Source organism: Corvus hawaiiensis, chromosome 7, assembly GCF_020740725.1.
Source record: "Corvus hawaiiensis isolate bCorHaw1 chromosome 7, bCorHaw1.pri.cur, whole genome shotgun sequence".
NCBI classification, from domain to species: domain Eukaryota; kingdom Metazoa; phylum Chordata; class Aves; order Passeriformes; family Corvidae; genus Corvus; species Corvus hawaiiensis.
Genome location: NC_063219.1, coordinates 13,669,426 through 13,686,429, shown reverse-complemented (window position 1 = coordinate 13,686,429; position 17,004 = coordinate 13,669,426). Strand labels below are relative to the sequence as shown.

At 41.4% G+C, this 17,004-nt stretch overlaps 2 protein-coding genes across 11 annotated transcripts in view; one reads left to right on the top strand and one right to left on the bottom strand.

The window, feature by feature from the left end:
• CARF (calcium responsive transcription factor) overlaps positions 1–3,140 on the bottom strand; it is a 38,854-nt gene extending 35,714 nt beyond the window's left edge. For 8 of the 10 annotated variants that reach the window (XM_048308950.1, XM_048308937.1, XM_048308940.1 and 5 more), the window contains exon 1: positions 295–313. Coding sequence is in view for 1 of the 10 variants with exons in the window: in XM_048308944.1 (XP_048164901.1) it covers positions 3,099–3,129 (31 nt within the window). In the remaining 9 variants the exon portion in view is untranslated. Of the gene's footprint in view, positions 1–294; positions 314–2,702; positions 3,030–3,098 lie in introns of those variants that run through there. The other 2 variants (XM_048308944.1, XM_048308945.1) reach the window with 2 other exon arrangements.
• A 123-nt stretch (positions 3,141–3,263) lies between these two features.
• WDR12 (WD repeat domain 12) lies at positions 3,264–11,115 on the top strand. Its single transcript, XM_048309960.1, has 13 exons — positions 3,264–3,383; positions 3,469–3,563; positions 4,657–4,751; positions 5,400–5,506; positions 6,325–6,440; positions 6,832–6,986; positions 7,571–7,616; positions 7,807–7,892; positions 8,082–8,222; positions 8,338–8,443; positions 9,237–9,369; positions 9,892–9,964; positions 10,658–11,115. Exons 1-13 carry the CDS (start codon positions 3,343–3,345, stop codon positions 10,733–10,735), a joined length of 1,272 nt encoding a protein of 423 aa, XP_048165917.1. The 5' UTR covers positions 3,264–3,342; the 3' UTR covers positions 10,736–11,115.
• Positions 11,116–17,004: the final 5,889 nt, after the last annotated feature.

Here is a 17,004-nt window from a genome sequence, read left to right as displayed (position 1 = left end):
GGCACTAATCACATGATGAAATTCAAAAAGACAGAGCTCCCGGCATTTTAGAAATCTACCTCCTATCCCAAAGAAAGCTTCAAGATGCTCAGTTGCCCACTACAACCCTTCAGGTAGACAGATAGTATTGGACAGTGAACTGTCACAGCCACATGATAATGCTCTCATGCACACAACACACCCTTTAAAGCAGCGACCAATCCCAAATATTCACAAGCAACAGGACAAAACGACAATTAACTTGGTCCCTACCTAACGAGAGTATACATATACTAGACTACACACATAACATACCCAACTGAATAGAAGAAAACTTAAGTCCTGACATTTGGGAGGAAGGAGGGGGAAGGGTGGTCAGGATTTTTCCCTTCAGTATTTATTTTAAAGACAGGCTGCATTACATTAGCACATGACTCCTACCAGCTGTATCTTCTTCACCACACCACGCAAATAAATTCCTCAAGATGGACCTTCTTGGCTGTGGTATTTCAACTGTTTACAGCTTTAGTAAGGAGACTGTAACAGGCTAGAGGGTAACTTCAAAAGAACTGTACAACTCTTAAAGCACAGATTTATTCTGCTTTGCAAAGATATAAAGGACACAGGCAAAGTAAATCCACATCTCCTTGGCTTTTGAAGCTGAATAAAGCATCCTGCTGATACAAACAACATTGAGAAGTTAAGCTGCTCATATGCTCAATATATTAATACTTTAATCTAAAGCAGATTTATTTTTCCATTCAATTTTCAAGTGATGACACTCCAGACCAAGTTCCAAATGAAGTTACCTCATGTTTACCAAGTACTTTTGAGCTTCGGATCTGAGAACAACTATAAGATGTTTCAGTTAAAATGTCTGAAGCATCTTAGCAGCAAATGAAAACAAAACCCAGAACACTAGATTTCATCATCACTCAACCACTTCCTCTCAGTTCAAAGATGCAGAGAACACATGACAGTTTTGCAAAAGCAGCACATTTAGTTCTTTGAGATAAACTGAGTTTGTTCCAGAGATACTGATGACACGGACTCTGAGCATGCTGGAACCCGACAACAGAACACAAGGACAGCTCTATGGGGACAGACCAATGACCCAAGCAGCCCAACATCCTGTATCTAACAATGATTAATAACAAAGCTCAGGAAAAAAAATCCAGCAGTATGGTAAATACACGGTGATATTTATCCAGCTTCCTTTCATAAGCAGCCCAGAAATATCTGAAGTTTCATATTTGTGTTTAAAATAATTCCTGTGGTACAATTTTGCCCCATGATTTTGTCTAATCACTGCTGTAACCCAGGCAAACCACTGGCACACACATCACTTGAAAAATCGACTTCATGGTTTAACTATCCAGTTTCATTAACCTAAGTCCTTGTGTGCAACCACAAAAAATTATTATTTTTTGTCTTAAAGAAATATGCTTCTACAGAGGTGTACAAATACATACACAGTTAACAAATCCTACACTCATATAAATATTGCTAGCCAATTCCTCAAACAGGAAAGTTAAATCCTGTACATTTATGTATAGGTATGGATGTTTTGTCATTAAATAACACATAAGTATCTCTTCATAAACACTAAGTGAGCACCACAAAAATTCCCACTGCTGTATTACACATTTAACAGTGGGCTGAAGGAGGAATGTGGAAGTTTAATGTCAGTATAAAGTAGGAGCAAGAGCTGCATCCTCAGAGCACACAAGCAGCTCTCTATACCTCAGATTTAGCTTTAACACAACTCCACCCAAACCACTTTACGGGCTGCTTCCCGACTAAAGCACTCAAGGGCCATTTCCAAATCATGGGTTAGCGTATTTTAACGCCACAGGTCAACTTCCTTCACCCTGACTACATTTGGGAAGAACTTTCCTCAAAATAAAGGGAAATCTATGGCCATTGTTGTCCTTGGTTCACCTCTACAAAGAGAGCAAGCAGGCACAGAAACTGCTAGCGCAGGCGAACACAAGTAACCACCATGAGCACACCATGCAGGGTGTTGATTATACTTAACAGCACATACATACAGTTGAATGCTTCACCATCAATCTCTTTTGGGTCTTCTGCGAAATGTCTCAGAGGTTTTATAAGAAGACTTAAGATAATTGCACAGCTTACTACTATGAAAACACACTCTCTGCAAGAGCTCCCTCTGAGGGCATTTCTCTACAACCATCCACAGTGGCACAAATTCACAAGGGCATGAATTACAGTAAAACATATCAGGGAGGAAATTAGGGCAGAGTGATACTCTCCAGTAAAGGAGTTACACTTAACTTTGCTAACTTGCACCAGGTTTGAGATTTAGCGTATCTCTATCATGGAAGAGCAGGCAGATGCGGTTAAGAATACACAGAAGATCTGGGCACTCCCACTTATAAGGTTTCTCAAGCCATTTTTTTCTAGACCTGTGTCAATTTCAATGCACCTGTGTCAATTTCACTGACAAACAATGTCAGGTCTTTGAAGCATGCTTAAGAAATAGATGAGATTTCAGAGTCTCACGAAACAGCAACATTCAACACCCGCCCGCCCCAACAGGGGAGTCACCACCCAGGGAAATCCCAACTGATCCCCTGAGGCCACGAAGGACTGTCAAACAAGTGGGGGAGGAAAAAAAAAAAGATGTGTGCACAACGCAAGCACAACAGCAGCTCCTCACACAAGCAGCCGTCTCCCAAAACACCAAACTCACTTACAGCTTCTTTTAAAGTCCACCGCGCGTTGGGTTTATTACTTCTAGTAGGCAGTTTATTGTGGGTGTGTCGCTTGACACGCGGAGAAACACAACCCGAGTGACTCCACGCGGAGAGCGCCACTCCAGCGACCCTGGGCGCCCCACGAGGCACTGCCCCGCTCGGGCACAGCCGGGCAGCGCGGGCGGCCCCCCTCAGGAGCCGGCACAGGAACCGCTCCGGCACCAGCGAGGGACTCCCGGAACGCACCGCCCGCTCCCTGAGGAGCGCGGAGGGCGCCTCAGCCCGCGCCCGTCGCGCCCGTCGGCGCCACAGCCCCGCGGCAGGGGCGGCGGAACGCGCCGGCCGGGGCCGCGTCCCGGCGGCCCGGGGGGAAATGCCGGAGGCTCGTTACTCCACCTGCGCTCGGCTCCCGCAGCCGCGCCGCCATGCGCGCCTCCGCTCCGCGCACGCGCGCCCGCCCTCAGCGCGGAGCGGGGCGGGGGCGCGCGGGGGGCGCCGGGAAGGCGGCGGCGCGCGGCCTCTCGGGAGCGCGGCGGGCGCGCGGCACGCGGGCGGTGCGCGGTCCCGCGGGGGGGGCTCGGCCGGGGCGCGTCGCGACACGTGGTCGGTGCCGGTATCGGCGACAGCAGCGGCGGCGGCGATGGCGCAGCTCACGGCGCGGTTCCGCACCGAGAACCGCAGGTGAGGGGCCTCCCCTCCCTCCCGGGCCGAGGGTGGGATCGGGAGCGGGTGGCGCAGTAGCGGTAACGGCGCGCTGTGCCCGCAGGTTCGCCGTGGAGGATGTGCCCTTCTCGGTGCCCGCGGCCTCCGAGACCACCGACCTCAGCCACCTCATCAACAAGCTGCTGGCGGCAGGGCACGGTAGGTCTCGCGGCGGGGGCGGCCCCTCGGAGCCCGGCGTCCCTCGTGTGCGGCCGGGCCGGGCCCGGCCCCGCGTGGGCTGTCACAGCCGGGCGGCACCCGCAGGCCCTCGGCGGGGACGGCGACAGCCCGAGCCGGCCCTGCCCCGCTGTTTTGGCCTGGCTGCCTATAGTAAGGCACTCCTGGAACTTGATCTGAAGCGCTGCGGGTACTGGGGCTGCTGGGCATTCCCAGGAGAAATGCTCCGAAGGCTGGAATACTGTGTGTGCCCGGCGCCACAGGCCAGGCTGCCACAGCAGATGGGAATGGAAGCGTTCCCAAAACCTGGCACAAGATCTAATGAAACCAAAGGTTTGGGTTTTATGACAGCCTTTAATAAAACGTCAGCCATTCTGTCAGTGCTGAAATGGGCTGACTGACTTGAGAGATTATCTGGGGAAAGGCACTCGTGCAATGCTGTTGGAAAATCCCATTTTCCGTAAGAAACTGGGTCAGTGGTATCATACCCTGCTTCTTGAGGCTTTTGCAAGTTGCTTTTGACCCATGAAATTGCAAACAATCTGGAATAGAAAACGAATGCACAGTGCAGTGCTTCTGCCAAAATGCAGGGCCTTTGTCATTTATGCCATTACAAAGGGAGAAATATGAACCAAAAATTCTTAGGATTTTCCTACTGCTGCCACAAATACAGGGCTCTAGCTGGTGGTAACAAGTGGCAAGATCCATACAGAACAGTCAGGAAGCACCACTGGGGTTTGATTATGCATAGCTACAAAGAAAATATAGTAAGAGGCAAACAGCTCTTTGAACCCCAACAGCAAATTTTCCTTCCTCTCAACTTAAATAATCCTGTGGAAGTAATGGGCTGCCCCCTTAAAACTGGGAGAAGAAAGCAAGGGGTTGAGTTTTTGGTTCTTGTTGTCATTTGTTTTGGGCTTTTGGTCTTGTTTTGGGGAGGGTTATTTATGTTTGGGTCTTTTTTTAACCTCTTCCTGGCTCCATTTTCCTGAACCAGTCTCAAAATGATGCCATTCGTGATGGTATCAAATAAATAGTGACACCTGAACGTTGATTTTTCCCTGATTCGTTTCAGCGGATCACAAGTATGTGGAATTTGACTTCCTTATCAATGGCCAGTTCTTGCGATTGCCGTTGGTCACACACATGGAAATGGAAAATATTTCCACAGTAAGTCATACTCAGTTTCTCCCCTTCTAGGACAGTGGAACAGACTTAGCCAGTTTACTTCAATCTGATTTAGGTATTGCACTGTCAGCTAGGTAGATTTGCTTGTTCAGTTTTATTTCTTGTCTGACCACTTTTCCAGGAGAATTCCATGTATTTTTGAATCCATTATGAGTGTGATTAGAGTGATTAGAGACAGGGCAGTGCAAGGAACATAGTTATCCAATCTGTTGTCTGTATACAGTTCAGAGGGGAAATTCTTGTCTTACTCAGTTCATCATTAATATATATTTTTGTCTCTTATGGTGGGGGATAATGGGGAAGATTAATATTACCTCTAGAAAATGTTGCAAAGTGTTTTAGACACTTTAGTTTTGTACTAGTAAATATAGAAGAAGAGGAATGTAAGAAGAGTGAAATCACTTGGTTTTGCTTCCAGCTTGCTATTAATAGTAATTTGATAAAAATATGGAAAGCAATATAATGCACACTTTTTTTTCGAAATACTTTAGTTCTACTGATGTGACTTGGATACCAAGACCTTTGCTCAATAAACTTGCATATTTGTACCACACTACAGTTAAATTTTACTGTTATTGATTAAAAAAAACACACTACATCACTAAATAAGTATTTTGTCTGTGAGCTCAGGAAGAAGTGGTGGAAATAGAGTACGTGGAGAAATACATGGCCCCTCAGCCAGAAGAATGCATATTCCATGATGACTGGATCAGTTCTGTTCAAGCCACTGAAGAATGGTACCACACTAAGCTAATTCTAAGTTTTGTCTTGCTTATTCGTGTTCCTCCATGGTGTTAAATGGAGTGCTGTTCTCTCTTTAATAATCCCTTGGCTGGGTTTTTCTCTCCTCTTTGCTTTGTTTCTTTTTTTTTTAACCTGTCAAGTCACTCAGCTACTTGCTTTTGTAAGCAGTTCACTGACAGTGACTTTAACACAGGTAGAAAACAGCTAGAGACACTGAACAGGAGATACTGCTTATACAAATGAACAAAAGAAATGCTGTTTAGTATCCTTTCTCTTAAAGGAAAGCAAGTTTTCCTCATCTCTCTTTTTTGCTTAAACCCATGACTTCCAATGTGACGCCCATTAGCAACAAATAGAATAGCATACCTTTCTGCAGAGATTTTCCTTAAAAAAAGCCAGAGAGCCATAATTGTCTTTTTCTACTGTGTTTTCACATTCATTTTCCAATCAACTAGGTGATGTTCATATATTAAGTAGAGGTTTGAAAATGCTTTGAGAACCTCTGGCAACATACTACAAACAACAAATAAAGTTTTAAATTATGTAAATAATATAAGTCCACTCAGGTCTCACCTACCAGAACATGCAGTATTCTCACTGCTTGTTTTTCTGGCCTGTACTCCTGGCCTCCCAGTTGCAAGGCTTTAATGAAGCTTTGCTCCGTAGCAAAAAGATTTTTTTACTCTTTCAAGCTATTTTTTTAAAACAGCTATTGTGCTAATATTTTTCCAAGTTTCTGGTTGAGGCTTTATTTCATAAAAACATTTGTTGGTCTTAAAGACAATGATGCTTAAAATGCTGTACCCTGTAGGATATTAACTGGCTGCTACGATCAGACTGCTTGGATCTGGTCTGTGGAAGGAAAATCCATCATGACAATAGCTGGGCATACAGAAGTGGTGAAGGATGTGGCGTGGGTGAAGCAAGGTCAGTATATATAGCAGGGACATAGTAGTAGTTTGATATACTGGGGGAGAAATGCTGGCATTCCTTAACCACAAATATTTAATTATCTAAATGTAATTATTTCAGTCTCTATCAGTGGTGTCAGAAATGAAGTCATGGTGTGCATAAAATACTTCTTTAACAGTAATGAGTATAGTTACTTTAAGATGGTTGTTGTCTATCCACCTTGCAGTCTCCATTTGCAAATACTGGTGTATATAGTTATATTAATTGTACTTGCAGGGTAACATGATGTAGACTGAAATACATACGAGTTTCTGTCTATCTGCTATTTCTTCTAGGATTAGAATAATTATTTATAAAGACTTTGGAAAGCTGAGCTGGGCGTGAGTGTAACTTTTTTCTACCTCAGATAGTTTATCGTGCCTGTTACTCAGCGCTTCCATGGACCAAACTGTCCTGCTCTGGGAGTGGAACGTGGAGAAAAACAAAGTGAAAGCCCTTCACTGCTGCAGGGGACACGCTGGCAGTGTCGAGTCTGTGGCTGTTGATTGTACAAGAACCAAAGTGAGTGACTCCTCCTGGAAAGGAACCTTTGTGATTTGGGATTTAGCAGCCTGTACCTCAAAAATCCTCTTTTTGTCCCTGCATGGGTATTCATCATCATGATTTTATGACACACTGATAATTTTCCAGTCTTGTTATAAGTGGTGGTTATTTAGAATTAGGTGTGTTATATCAGTGCTAAGCTTTAGAATCACAGAATCATTTAGTTTGGAAAACAAGTTAAATTTTAATGTATATTTTACTTTAAATGCATGCTAATTTTGTGCTATAATAAATATTTTCAAATTTGACCTACATTTTTGCGGTGGTTGTGGTGGGAAAAAAATTTCCAGAGTACTTGGAAAAAGCAGGTGGTGAAGAGGTTCTTTCCCTTCACCCAGGAATTCAACAGTTATGAGCACTCCCACCAAAGGTGGAGTCAGTGCTCCCAGCTCGACTCACTATCCGACAGGTTAAAGTAAACGTTTTGGTGTTGAAGGAAATAGATATTTTGTAGATATTTTTCCTACAAAGAAAGTAAAAAGAATAATCTCTTCCAAGGTCTCTCTGGATCAACATTTAACAAAATGTTTCTGTTCACACAGTTCTGCAGTGGATCCTGGGATAAGATGTTAAAGATCTGGTCTGCAGGTAAGATGTAAGTTTGTAGGGCTATACATCACTGTGCTGAGTTACTGGTTTGGTTAATTACATGATTTTAGATCTGGTTATCACCTGCATGATGGTTGTAGGCACCACAGATACGGGGATTTGTTTAATTACTTACATGGAGATGGAATTCAAAAACCTCTAGCTCAAGTCTGCCTGTCTTTTGTCACAGTACCTACAGATGAGGAGGATGAAATGGAAGAAGCAGCTAACAGACCACGGAAAAAGCAGAAAACTGAACAGCTGGGACTAACAAGGGTAAGATGAACTCCAGGTTTGTCCAGGATTTTTCTTTAGAAGTGTAGCCACAATGAATAATTTCTCTTTGCTAAAGGTGACTTTAAAATTTCTGCTGGTATGTCTCAGGATAATCGGACATTTTCATTTGTTGAAATAATAGATTTTTTTGATGATAACTCACTCAAATCTGTCACCATTAAATTCTAGACTCCCCTGGCAACCCTCTCTGGCCACACAGAAGCCATCTCCTCTGTGCTGTGGTCAGATGCTGAAGAAATTTGCAGCGCATCATGGGACCACACCATTAAACTCTGGGATGCTGAGACTGGAGATCTCAAATCAACTTTGGTGAGATCATTGTACTCTGTCTGTAGATTCAGCTGCAGTCCAGCTCACAGGAAAAAAAAAAAGCTGTGTAAAATTGTAGCTCCTCTCTTACAGTTATTATTTTCTTTACTGACAGACAGGAAACAAAGTGTTTAATTCTGTCTCCTACTCACCCCTGTGTCGACGTCTTGCATCAGGGAGCACTGACAGACATATCAGACTATGGGATCCTCGCAGCAAAGGTGAGCTAAAACATGCATGGTCTCTTTAGTTCTTCAAAATCAGAACTTTGTCCTGTTGAGAGACATCTCACAAACTCTTCTGGTCCCTCTGCTTGAAACTAGCCCTTTGGGGCTTTTATTAAATACAAAGGTTACATCTATTTTCTGTATTCTGGTGCAAGACTCGTTTTAATTTCTTACCTAATAATTTAGAAATCTAACTGGGCTTAGCTTTTCCTTTATTTGTAAACTTACTAATAAATGTGCAACTGTGCAGTTGCAGAACAAAATTTTTTTTGGTAAGGTTCAGACTTAGGCTAGTCTGATAATCATTAAAGTGAAATAGTAGTCACTTGGACATGGTACTGTGTATCATAAACAGATGGAATTGTGGATATTATGACTGAGCCTATACCAGATTTATTTTCATAAACACATTTCATAGAATGGTCTGGGTTGGAAGGGACCTTAAAGATCATCTAGTTCCAACCCTCCTGCCCTGGGCAGGGCCTCCTTCCACTAGAGCAGATTGCTCAGAGCACCACCCAGCCTGGCCTTGAACACATCTTTGTTCTTTCTTTAAAAAGAAAGTTTAGTGACAAGAAAATACATTTTGAGGGGTTTGGAGTGGGTTTCTTTTTTGTTTGGTTGGGTTTGTTTCTTTGGGTTTTTTTCTTCCCCAGAACTTGTGTGGCTTACAGTTTTGTTCACTTTAAATAAAGTTCACTTAACTTGAACTGCAATCACACTGGATTTTGTGCACATCTTAAAAGTGCTGGTTTCAGCATCTGTGTTTTTTCCTCTTTCTATTCAGATGGCTCCTTGGTTCTCCTGTCTCTGACTTCTCACACAGGCTGGGTGACATCTGTGAAGTGGTCACCTACCCACGAGCATCAGCTGATCTCTGGTTCTCTGGACAACATTGTGAAGCTTTGGGACACAAGGAGGTAAAATAAACCTGTGTTTCTTGCTGTTCAAAGGCATGTAAGCTTACAGGGTGAGCTACCCCTCATGAAATGGCAAAAGCAGTCAGAGACATTCATTGGAAACCCCTGTGACATTTGTGAAAATCCTCTAGGTTTTGGAAGTCAACCATATAATGAAAGGAAGAAAAATACTTCTAGTCTACCAGAGGGCTGGAAAACACACACAGCTGAGCAGCATCTACATGTGGAAGAAGGAAATTATAACAAATTCTTCCTAACAACTGATTGAATTTCAGTCTCAAAGTTGTTTGCAAGCAGATGAAAAATGTTGCTGCTTTTCTCTTTGGGGATGTAGGAGAGGATAATACCAATGTGATCGGCTCTGGAGAAAGCAGAGGAGTACAGACATGGTCGATGTCTGTACTCTCAAAGTGTTTGTAACTGCTTGACCACATCTGTTTGATAGCACTGTGATAGCATTTCTTCCTGGGACCAGTTGTTGTTTGTGATTGCTCACCTAACTTCAAACCTGTTTTTCACCAGTTGCAAAGCTCCTCTGTATGACTTGGCTGCTCATGAAGACAAGGTTTTGTGTGTGGACTGGACAGAAGCAGGGGTAAGAATCTGAAGAGCAAGTTACTCGATTTATATGCATGGTGTTTAAGAACGGAGCTAAAAGCAGTCATGGATTGTTTCCTTATGCTCAAAGCTAGAAGAGAACAGGCAGTTGTAGTTGTGCTGTCTGGGTGGTGTCACTTTGTGTGTCCCCGCACTCTGCAAAGGGCCATGGTGGGAGCTGAAGCCCTGTAGCATTAACTGAGCATTATATTGATGTTCCAAACTAGGAGAGACAAGAACAGCACTGCACCTTACTCAGAAAACACATGTTCCACAGTACTGCTGTCTGCCATTGGGACTAAAGCAGCAGCATGAAGGAACAGCTGGGGCATGGCAGTCAGTACATGTAGAAGGGGGAAACTATATAATCCTCTATAGCAAGCTGTTCTGCTACTGTTGTGGTACACACGTATTTAAAATTACCAAAAAACCCCATTCTGTGAATGTTCAAGATTCTCAGTAAAAGTCAGGAAAAGCTTAAGCAACTTCCCTACAAAAATTTCACTTCTAATTTTAATAGGAGAGTAAGGGACAAAGTTGCTTCTGCACCTTGATTCTGGGTTTTAGTCATGCATTAACAGTTCATTATTCACTACTACCTTTTAAAAAGGAAAGAAAAATTGAGTCCTTAACTTTTGTGTACTTACTTTGCTTAATTGTGATATTAATCCCAGTTTCCTTCTTTCATCAGTTGTTACTGAGTGGAGGAGCAGACAACAAACTGTATTGCTACAGATACCCAGCTACAGTCTCTGATATTGGGGCATGAAGGTCAACAGCCAGAAGACTTTTTTTTTAAAAACAAAGATTTTTGCAGCAGTTGCTCTCTATTAGCATCTCTACACAATCAACTTCCGAAGAAAGGAGGAGTTTGTTGCTCAGAGAGCTGTTTCTGGTTTTGTATTGGTAACCTATATCCATATTTGTCACAGAAAAACAGCAAAGCCCAAATGGGATTAATGTGAAAGGTCATTTCCTCCCTTTTTGATGGCTTTGAATTAATGTCTTTTAAATGACTATTTGTATAGCCCTTTTAATAAGAACTAAACTGTTTACTGATACTTACAGAAAAACTACTCACTGACTAAATTATTTTTTGAGTTTACCTGCTTTCCATTGGAAAAAAAAATAAAGCTTTTATCAACAGTTCATTGGTTTACTGTGTCATTTCAGATAAAAATGAGATTTCAGCTCTCCTCAGTCTGGGTGTTGGCAGTTCTTATTATTTGGTCCTTAATTAACGAACCCAGGCTTCTTTCTAGGATGAAGACTTGGTATGTTTGCAGTGTAAATAGCACGATATAGAGGAACTTGACAGATTTACTGGCAGATGAAATATTCCGTATTTTAGTAGCTCATAAATAAGGGCTGTAGATTATAAGAATGCCAGCCTTGTACCACAGTACTTGTTGTGTTGCAGTACAACTAATGTGGTGTCTTGGTCCTAAAAGCATGTTTGTAGAAACAAGTGATGGATCACAAACAGAATGCAGAAGAAGTAATTTGTTCTTGGAAAAAGCAGATACAAAAAGTTGCAGTAGCTTTTAGGTTGATAGAGAGGATAAGAGCTATTCAAACATGCTCAGTTTCTCTGCTGGTGGTTTTGCTTTGAGTTCAGCATTTAAATGAAAAAGCTGTTGCTGCCACTTGTTAGATGACATATATGTGATGTTAAAGCAGCACACTGGTAAACTGCATGGAAACCACACTTGAATATCCTCACCAGTGTCTTGGCTTTTGATCAGTGTAAGACCTGTCCAGCACAAACAAGTCAAATGCTTGAATTAATAATTTTTCTTTGAAGAGTGAGAACTCTGACCTCCAGGTTCATAATATGTATTATTATATATAGACTATATATATAATACATATATAGTTCTGAGTAAGGAGTTTTAAGAAATACCAAAGAGCAAAACTGGTGAAAATGGCAAAGGACAGGGGAAGGATCTCTGATCCCTTTGCTCTGCAAGTGAAGTACTGCAACTAATAACTTACATGCATATGTCTAAAGATTCATGAATGCAAGATAAGTAACCTTAATATGGTTTTCTTGCCTTCCCAGAAAGATTTACAAAACAGTTTTTAAAAAGACCGTGTCACTTGAAGTGTCAGCTTATCTTAGACTAATATTATTTAGACTTAAGAAAACCCAGCTGGCATTAGTTGTTTCAGTTTCAAACAGTGAATCCATTAGATCTACTATCACCTGTAATAAATACACAGATTGTATCTGAAAAAGTAGGTTTTGATGGACCACAGTTAAAAGCAGGAGCATTTTTACACCCTCCTCTTATTTGGAAAAGTACTGTGGCAAAATAACAGACCAAGAAGGAACTAAGTAAACCATATTAACATGAAGTGATACCGGTGTAAGTACACTGTATTTTTGGAATATATCTGTATTACCACAGTCCATGAATTATCCTGAAACCAATGCTTTTTACATTTGGCTGACAGTTCTTTGGATAATCTATAATCCTAAATAAAATGTTTAATGAGACTTTCAAACATGCAGTCCTTTTGTTTAAAATGATTGTGTGAAATTACAGTGGTCAACATGAGTTGATTTTAAAACTGCAGAAGAGCTGAATCAAAAACACGGTAATGCACAATCAAGGTGCTGATGGTGACTCTACTCACAAAAATTAGGTTTTTTCCTCCCCTAAAAACCATTTCTGCATATTCCTAGTACCCTAGTAGCATAATACAAAACAGTGAAGAATCTTTATGTACTAATTGCTAGTTTTACTTAAACATAAAAGTGATACTACAAGTGAGGGGAATAAAGACAATAATCAGCTACTGCAAGATTGACCTACATTTGGTTTTTTATTGATGGGAGGTGGGGGTTGGTTTGTTTTTGAGAGGCTGTGCAATACACATTGTTCTATTTCTATCTTTTCATTCTGCACTGACACCTGGCATAAACTGTTCACTAGCACACATGTGCTGCCTCTAAATAGAGTTCAAACACCACCATGCATTAAGACACACATTAAAAGCATTAGTTTAAGACAAGGGTTCACCTGCTTGGTCCTTGGCTTAGTGTCACACTTGCATTTTCTGTTCACGTGTTTCCTTTTATCCAGCTGGTTCTTTCAGCTTTCTTCTTGCTTTGAGACTTTCATCTTTGCTTCTGGATGGTTGCCATCCCTTTCCTACAGCCAGCCCTGGCAGAGCACTGTTTTTTCTCTTTTGTTGGCATTTGGTTTATTTTTTTAGTCTCAGTCTTCTCTCAGCTAGGAGATTGAATTAAGGGAAAAACAAGGGAAGGGGGAAGGAAAGAGTAAATGTTGCAGTGACACACTACCTGAGCAGGTGTGTGTGGATAATGTGGATATATGAGTTCGGGCCAACAGTGCAGATCTCCAGCCAGTGCTGCTCTGCTTATCCCTTTCAACACTCAGTCCAGAGCCCAGGGTGAGGTTTGTCCTTAGTGAAGATAAACTTACTGAAGTTTAATTTAGTTTTGTATAGGCTGATAAATTTCCAGGATAAACTCAACATACTCCTCTAGATTTTAGCATGCATACCTTAGGAAACAGATCTAACCACATATGCTTAAAGTGACTTCTACAATTGAAACAAAAATATTTCACAGAGATTGGAAGGAAACACAGAGAAAGGAATACACTTCTAATGAAAACCTCATATCTCAGGAGTTTTCTCCTGCATTTTCTGACATTTCTGCAACAGAAAGCACTAGATAGGCACATGCACAGATTCCCCAAAGGAAAAAGACAAACTTTTGTTACACTCTTAAAAGTTGATTTAAATCTTGTTAATTATCAGCTTGTTACTTAAATGTGGATATAACTTGAAGAATTCCAGAATTTTTAAGGTTTTTCTCATTACTGAATTAATGGAGGGTACAAACTTATCTCCAAAATTGTGTGATGATAAACATGATTCTTAAAAAAGCAAACAACCCCTCCAAACAACAACAAACAAAAGTCCCAAACAAGTGGTGGATGTGATTTAGGCTGATCTGCTCCATGACCTCACTGAAATTTCAGCATGTGCTCTTTTCCCTTGATGTGGGGAAGGCAAAATGTTTTATCAGATAAAAACTTAATGAGAACTAGGTCAACACACTTCAGATTTCTACTCTCTGTCATAATGGGGCTGCCAAGCTGGCCCTCACACACCCCAGTCCAGGGGTAAATGCAGTTTATGGATTATCACCCTGCTTGAATTTGAGAAGCACAAGGCTACAGTGAGCTGCACAGATATTTCATTAGCAAACAACAAGTTGTAGTAGCTTACACTGCAATTTATATGCCAAAAAAAGCCCAATCAAGTTTGAATCACCAATTTTGTTTGATGTAAGGTCATTGGCAGAGATCTCAAATTACAGGCAAAACTCGGGTTAAAATTAATTGTTATGAAAACCAATTTAAATTGTCCTGTAAATTGCATGAAATAAGTGGTTTTTAAGTTGCCAGTGAGAAGCTGGCTAAGTCTGGTCTAGGAAAGACAGCTGCTCAGTCTGGATGAGTCTATCGAGCCATCCAAATCAAGACATGTACTGTATGGAATACTGAAAATGTAATTCAAGCCACAAAAATGTAAATTTCTGTACCAATTTCAATATTCATACTTGAAACTTCAAAATGTTGATTTTCCATGTCTTTGCAATTTATTCCATTGGACACCTAGCAGCCTGTGACCAACGGGGGATCTCTGTACAAGTTTAAAATACTGTAGAACTAAATAAACATTGAAATAAATGCTCTGTGATTAGTACTGACACTTTCAGCCTATAATGTATCATTTAAGCAAAGAAATTTCTCCAAATGTTTGAAATGACCTCTGGATGCAAACCAGAACTCACAGAAACAGAATAGAAAGCTGTATGGAGAAACACGATAAACCAATTATAGTAAAACATTGCAATAATCTATATTGCTTAACCAAAAGGGTCCCCCTCATCACACTTCCTACTATCTATGGTCTTTAAATTTAGAATAGGGAAGTAGTGATCTTCAGTCAGACCACAGCTGTTCTAAACTGCATGTGAAAGACAGCTGAAATCCCTTGGAAGAGCCTGCAGGAAATGCTCAGTGAATTAATTCCTCTCCTTTAACTCTCTCTCTATCCCAGTTCTTGAAAACTGTTCAAGTCTGTTACACACACATGCACAAACCAGAAGTCTCTCATGGATTTCTGCTCTCAAGACAGGTCAAAACAACAGCTGACAAAGTGCAGAAGAATGAAGATGAGTATGTGGTAACATCTGATGCAGAGCTGGATGTCAAATTAATGATAAACCTAGGGACCATGAGCAGAGTCAGTATGAATCGATAGGTAGAATATGAATACATGAAAATGGATCATTCTCCCTACCAATAACAAGTACTAGTTACTTTCAACAGGGCAGCCTCAGTCTCCTGTATCATTTAAAAAGCCCAAAAAATGGCATCAAGTGTTAGAACAACATTACTGTTTTCTGAAGCTGTTCAGCACCAGAGAGGAAGACCATCTCAAGGCATTTTCCACTCTTGGTGTCACCACCATATCTGCACACACATCCCTGCACACACTTACATTTGGTGGAACAGCTTAGCAGATCTGAGCTCACTGCAGTAACCAATCTGGCAGCCAGGCTGAGAATTCTTTGTCATATGGACTTGTTTGGGAATTGGGAGGATGACAACAACAAATAAGCTACACTCTCCTTTTTTAAAGCACTTGCAGCATTGAAGGCTGCTGGGTGACATGAATTCCTCATTTGTGTGATTCCAAGCCTTTGGCACACCGCTGATTGAACAGTGGATGCAGACACCCAGAACCATCTGCTCAAAACACAGACTTTGAACCAAAGCCTGAAAGGTGTGGCATGAGCGTGCACTAGTGGGAAGTGTTGCTCATACTGTAATGCTTGGGATTCACAACAAACATGTTTTCTAATCTCCCCTGTTAAAGCCACTAATTTGTTTTCTAATTTAAAGAGCAGAAATTTCCATCTCTCTCCCATTCTTTTCATCTCAGGTTTTGCACCAGCTTTAGCCCAAGTGTGCAAAGGTTTGTGCAAATTTGAAAAAACTTTTTGATCTTAAAAGAAAAAAAAATGGTCAAAATTTGACAGAATTTCCCTGAGTTCCACTGGAGAGATCTTATCTCTCAGGTCTTGGATTGGTAGTTTGTTATTCTGGTGGACTCTGAGCATAGGATGAGGTGTTAGAATTTGCTGGAAGTAGTTTTTTAATACTTGGAGTAGGGATCAAGAATACTTCTTGGTGTTACACAAAAGATATTGTTTCCATCTTACATCAACATGCAAATGGTCCTCTTGATATAAGCACAGCATTTGAAAGAACCATGGATTTAACAATCATAATGTTTTGCCTTTAGGTTTAAGAGCATACAGAGACCTTCAGTGGATATTCTCTGCTGCTTCTCAGAACAGTACTTATCTCCTGCAGCTACAATACCGAACAAAGTGTTCCCTAGATCTAAACAGCACAAATTTAAACAGATCCTGGTTTCAGTTCACCTGCTCTAATTCCAGTTAATACAGTGAAGCCCATCCAAATCAATGGCATTAATACAGATTTACAGAGGAACTTACATGCAGCCTACCTGCATGTAATTTACAATAATCAGATCTTATATCTTAATGTAGCTGAAAACCGAGTCAGAACCAGCCTCCAAAAAAATCGAATACTCCATGTCAGTGAAGCCTTTTCTGACAGGAAATAAATAAGATTTGTCTTCATAGTAACTAAGCTTTGGACAGAACAGTGAGGGGGAGGAGATGATGCTTTTTCTCCCCTTCTAATCCAACCTATTTAAACAGAGGAATCAAAGCAACAGATGTTTAGTATGGCACTGGCGCCACAGAATCCGGCATGAACTCACCAAAGATAAGGAGACTACAGTTTCCTTATTTCAGTTTTCCAGTCTCTAGGCTTCTGTGATTTAAATGTGCAAGTCCAAATGGTCCTGTTAAAAAGAAGCCATGACTTTTGCAGGGAGAGCAGTTTCCAAGCTGTGCACCACCCCACCATGCTGAACCTCTGCAGTATCTATAGGTAT